A 5,728-nucleotide genomic window follows, 5' to 3' on the forward strand; every position below is an offset into this window, starting at 1 on the left:
TAATAGACAGTGGATGCACTAATCATATGTCTAAAGACTCTCACATGTTCACCAAACTAGATGAATCTGTTCAAGTTCCAATTACGATGGGAAATTGAGATGTCGTAAAATCGGAAGGCAAAGGAACGATCGCCATCAACACGAAGAAAGGAACAAGACTAATAAATGATGTTTTGTATGTTCCTAGGTTGAGCCAAAATTTGCTTAGTATGCCACAGATGATGCTTAATGGTTATTCCTTGCACTTTGAAGGTAACACTTGTGCAATTTATGATTCTCAACAAAGGGATGTTGTATGTGTGAAGATGGAGAACAAAGCATTTCCTATTAAATAGGAAAGTATAGCTATGACAGCCATGAAAGCTCAAACTGAAGCTGATAGTTGGCTTTGCCATAAGAGGTTCGGACACAGCAATTTTCAAAGCCTAAAGTTACTCTCTCAATAGAACACGGTGAAAGATCTACCCACAATCTCTGACTGCACTGGAGTTTGTCACGGCTGTCAATTAGGAAAAATGAGTCGTCATTCATTTCCTATAGGCGAGGCTTGGAGAGCAAAGGAGAAGCTTCAATTGGTACACACAGACATCTGCGGGCCAATGAGGACTCTCTCACTTGACAATATTAAATATTTCATCTTGTTCATAGATGATTATTCAAGAATGACTTGGGTTTATTTCATGAAAGACAGATCTGAGGTTCTAAAGATCTTCCAGAAATTCAAAAATTTGGCAGAAAATCAAAGTGGCTGCAAATTGAAGACAATAAGAAGTGATTGTGGCACGGAGTACACATCCACAGAGTTCAACAAGTTCTATGACGAAGAAGGTGTTCATCATCAACTCACCACTCGATATACTCCTCAACAAAATGGCGTTTCAGAATGGAAGAACAGAACAGTGATGGAGATGGCCAGATCAATGTTGAAAGATAAAAATATGCTTGACAAGTTTTGGGCAGAAGCAGTCTATACAACAGTTTATCTTCAGAATCGCAACACCACAAAAGCGGTTCAAAAGATGACTCCACTCGAAGCATGGACCGGTCACAAACCTTATGTCGGACATTTGAAGGTGTTTGGTTGTATCTGCTACATGCACGTTCTAGTTGAGAAAAGACACAAGCTAGAAGCAAAAGCTGAAAAAGGAATCTTTATTGGTTACAGTTCTCAATCCAAAGGATACAGAATATATAGCTTGGAGACATCAAAAATTTTCATTAGCAGAGACGTCAGTTTTGATGAAGAAGCTTTTTGGAATTGGGAGCAGAACAAGGAAGAAAAGAGACTATTAGACATTCCATCATTTCAGCAAAATACTCAGCCAGAACAAGATCAACCGCAGGAGGAGCACCAACAAGACTCAAATTCAGACTCAAGTGATGGTGATGATTATTCAAACGATTCATAATCTGCACCAAGAAGGACAAGACTCTTAACAGATCTCTACGACAACACCGAGATTGTAGAATCTTGTAATTATGTTTCACTTGAACCAAAATGTTTTGAAGAAGCAGCTCAACATGATGAATGGAGGCTTGCAATGAAGGAGGAGATCCGGATGATCGAGAAGAATCAGACAAGGGAGCTAGTTGAAAAACCACCGCACAAAGGTGTTATTGGCGTTAAGTGGATTTTCAAAACCAAATTAAACCCCGATGGCTCAATCCAAAAGCAAAAGGCGAGATTGGTTGCAAAAGGGTACTCACAACAATTTGGAGTCGACTACAACGAAACATTTGCTCCTGTCTCAAGGCAAGATACAATTCCTACAATTCTTGCACTAGCAGCACAAAAGGCGTGGAAAGTTTATCAGCTAGATGTGAAGTCAGCTTTTCTGAATGGGTTTCTCAAAGAAGAAACTATGTCGAGCAACCACCGGGTTTTATTATTGAGAAAGAAGAAAATAAGGTACTAAGGCTAAAAAAGGCCTTGTACGGTCTCAAACAAGCACCGAGAGCATGGTACAGCAGAATCGATGCCTACTTCAGTGAACAAGGCTTCAAAAAAATTCCAAGTGAGTACACACTTTACATAAAGGCTGATAAAAATTCAAATATCATCATTGTTTCACTTTACGTTGATGATTTGATTGTGACGGGAAACAATCCATCCTTAATCTCCGAATTCAAAGATGAGATGAAGAAAAAATTTGAGATGACAGATTTGGGCTTAATGAATTATTTTCTTGGCATGGAAATTATTCAAAGCGTTGAAGGAATTTTTCTCTGTCAGAACAAGTATGCAAGTAATCTTCTCAAAAAATTCAAGATGGAGAATTCCAAGGCAGTAACTACACCTCTAGTCAATAATGAAAAATTGACTAAGGAAGATGGTTCACCTCCAGCAGATCAAAGGCAATAGAAGTCTGATCGGTAGCTTGTTGTATCTTACATCTACTAGACCAGATATCATGTTCGCTACAAGCCTATTATCACGGTTTATGCAGAGTCCAAGTCAAATTCATTTGACAGCAGCAAAACGAGTGCTAAGATACATCAAATTATTTTTGGAATCTGGTGTAAACCAATGAAATTTTATCAATTAATTGGTTTTTCAGACAGTGATTGGGCAGGTTCAGAAGATGACATGAAAAGTACATCCGATTACAATTTCAGTTTTGGTAGCGGAGTATTTTCATTGAAGGCACTACCGAAAAATAAGTTTGAGTTCCTTCGAACTAAACTTGGTGTTTATGGACGATAGATCAAGGGGGACTGTTCAAATTCATGATTATTGTCCATAAAATAAATAATAATAATAAAAGTTTAATTAAGAAAAAAAATAAATTAAAATTGCATGTCAACCGTGTATGGGGTTGGCATGGTAATAAATACAACCTTATCATTGTTTTGTATGTATACATACATGATAAGGTTCACAATTCATATGTATGGGTTTGAAAACAATAAATACTATTTAATTTGTATGACATGTCTGGTAAAGTCTAAGTCTTAGTATTTAGGAGAAATTTAAATAGTATTTGTATTCACATTATATTACATTGTAACCTATAAATATGGTTTAGGTTCATTTTGTATGGTATCCGAAAAAGCTTAATGAAAACTCAGATTTGGCAATATTGTTTCTCAAAGTCATTGTTTATTCTTGCAAAATATTATTTATGTTCCGCGATTAATTAATTATTTCCGCTAAATTAGTCGCAATACCTCCAATACTATATCTATTTCAACATCTTCATGGTTCCCACTAAACTGATCCTCATCCAGATTTTGTATACCTATATCAGATAGAGAAAATAAGTAAATTTTGTAAATCTATCACAAGGCTGCATGTGTAGTGTATGACAATAGTTCCCACATATTGCAAACAAAGTTTAAACTATAATTAACTTATACCTTCCTCAAGAGAAATATTTTCTTGTCGTCTTGATCTTTATATGTCTGTTGTTGTCTACTAAAGGCTGCATTCCAAAATAGCTTTTACTTGCATCCCAAAATTATATAAAATTGAAGTAAGTTAAATAAAGTAAAAAGATTGACCTTTTTGTACCGCATCCAATTCTTTATTTCCCACTACACCATCATGTTGTTTCTTGTTCATTCTAACAACTTTGGCCAGTGACATTGGTAGAATGAAATTACCTTTTGTATGCGCTGCTTTCAAAAAAAATTTCTTAGCCTGAAACAAATTTTGAAATATATAACAAGTGACATCCATATATAAATTACCAATTACAATTTTATGTAAATACCTTTTTTGAAAATGCAAGTTGGCTTTCTTTCTCACATTCCCCTTCCACAAGACCATCATCGGGAACATACTCATCATCTTCTTTAGTAGCTTTGCTTCTTCCTTTTCTTTTCTTCTGCTGTGTACTTTCCACTAAACTTGTTAACGAGGAAGCAATACGTTTTAAGCCCAAGGATTTCAGTCTACTCTTGTTGGCTTGAATTACCATAAACCTCTTTTGTTCATACTCTGTAAATGGCTGATTTGAGTTTGTCTTTCCTCTATGCATAGTCATTTTTAAGCCATTAAAAGAAGTAGCAACTGTTAAAAAATTTAAAATCATTTATTAATTCCTTGGATAATATGTGAAAATTAAAAAAATGATGAAAAAAGATGAATGATAACTGTTAAACATTAGTTACTCATGAACAGTCTCATGATTAGTTATGAAGATGAATTAAAACAAAAATTAGTGTCCATTTTTGAATTAAGGGTCAATTTGGCCCCAAAAATTGGCACAGAGGTTCAGTTTAGTTCATATCAAATTTTTAGTTATTAACTGAGCCCTGAAGTTGGAAATATTGGACAAATTAGCCCAAATTCGACAAATCTGTATGTGTTGAAATTGATTGTATTTGTGCTAATTTATCAAATATTGTCAATTTCGAAATTGAATTGATACATAAACTTTGATCTGGACTAAACCAAATATACTACCAACTTTAAGAGCCAAATTTACACTTAATCTTATGTACTAATTATTACTATCCAGGTTCTGCCCTGTGCTCTATCAATCTAGTCCACCTTTACATCAGACAAAGCAAGTAATTGCATATAGACAAATTGCATATAGACAGAGTCACAGTAAACAAGAAGTATCAACAAAGGATATATATTCAATACCCAGTCCAAGTTAATGATCAACATATAGGGTTTTGAGTCTTTTCGTAAGTCGAATGGACCTGAAAGTCAAGAACAAGAATGGGAAGTACGGAGAACCAGCAACTGAGCGACATTCTTGTATTTTTAACTTCTCTATACCAATAGAGTACGACCTTATTTAGAATTATAAATTCAGAACACGAATTTCTCAGCCCATGATACAAGAACACATACCCACCAAATTAGCATAACAAACATGATACACAAACACATACCCACAAAATCTATAATGCTTCGTATGCATAACCAGTTCATAAATTAACTTAAAACAAAAAAAAATATTTTAAAATAACTCTTACCAACACCAGCGATGAAGATACAGTTTTCCACAGCAGCAATAATGTTTTTGAGCAGCTCTAAACCTCCTCAAACAGTGGCGGTGATACTTCTCTCCGATTTTGGGTAGTGTAAAATCAGAGGTAACAGTGATAAAGAACGATAAAATTGGAGATCCCGCAGGAAAGAAATTAGGGAAGATTTATGGAATGAAAGAATCTAGGGAGACATTGTATGGATTTGGCACAGACGATTTGTATGACATTGTTTGTTTAGACCTAATGATTGGGAAAGGGTTAATCTATGCATTGAAATTTTGGCGCAAATCACATTACTTTGCTCCTGCCAATCTAAAAAAAAATAATTACATATTTAAACCCTTATCAATTTAATTTTTTTTGTTAATCAATTAATAATGTTAATAGATACATTAACCCTTCAATGGATATACTAAACCTTTGATAAATTATTTTTTAACACATTAAGTCCATGTTTGATTTTCAATAGAATCAAAAATAAATAGTCAATGACTTAATATCTTCATTTAAAAATAGGGATAAGATATTAAAATAGGTCTATTGGTTTTAGAGAATTATCAATTTAGGCTCCACGTACAAAATAGCATTAATATAGGTTTAACGTTTAAAAAATGTACCAATTTAGACCTCGATAACGGAACGAGACACGTGATTGATATTACTCCGTTGAGTTTTATCAATTGTACGTGGAGGGATAAATCAAAACTTAACGGAGTAATAGGAATAACGTGTCCAATCCGTCATCGGAGCCTAAATTGATACCTTTTTTAAAAGTTATGTC

General features: G+C 34.4%; 1 protein-coding gene across 1 annotated transcript; it reads right to left on the reverse strand.

Annotated features, from left to right (window-relative positions):
* Positions 1 to 3,182: 3,182 nt before the first annotated feature.
* Positions 3,183 to 4,971, reverse strand: LOC136233585 (uncharacterized). Its single transcript, XM_066023317.1, has 5 exons — positions 4,933 to 4,971; positions 3,714 to 4,012; positions 3,502 to 3,640; positions 3,358 to 3,422; positions 3,183 to 3,239 (listed from the first exon to the last, which is right to left on the reverse strand). The coding sequence occupies exons 2-5, from the start codon at positions 3,984 to 3,986 to the stop codon at positions 3,183 to 3,185; spliced, it is 534 nt and encodes a 177-aa protein (XP_065879389.1). The 5' UTR covers positions 3,987 to 4,012; positions 4,933 to 4,971.
* Positions 4,972 to 5,728: the final 757 nt, after the last annotated feature.

This window comes from Euphorbia lathyris, chromosome 6 (genome assembly GCF_963576675.1).
Source record: "Euphorbia lathyris chromosome 6, ddEupLath1.1, whole genome shotgun sequence".
NCBI lineage: Eukaryota > Viridiplantae > Streptophyta > Magnoliopsida > Malpighiales > Euphorbiaceae > Euphorbia > Euphorbia lathyris.

What these genes read in the sequence shown, in the direction of transcription:
- LOC136233585 (XM_066023317.1), bottom strand. Translation starts at nt 3,986, where the DNA reads ATGACTATGCATAGAGGAAAGACAAACTCAAATCAGCCATTTACAGAG. An exon ending in AACTTGCATTTTCAAAAAAG is followed by an intron (nt 3,641 to 3,713) that starts GTATTTACATAA and finishes AATTTGTTTCAG; the next exon opens with GCTAAGAAATTTTTTTTGAA. An exon ending in ATTGGATGCGGTACAAAAAG is followed by an intron (nt 3,423 to 3,501) that starts GTCAATCTTTTT and finishes TTTGGAATGCAG; the next exon opens with CCTTTAGTAGACAACAACAG.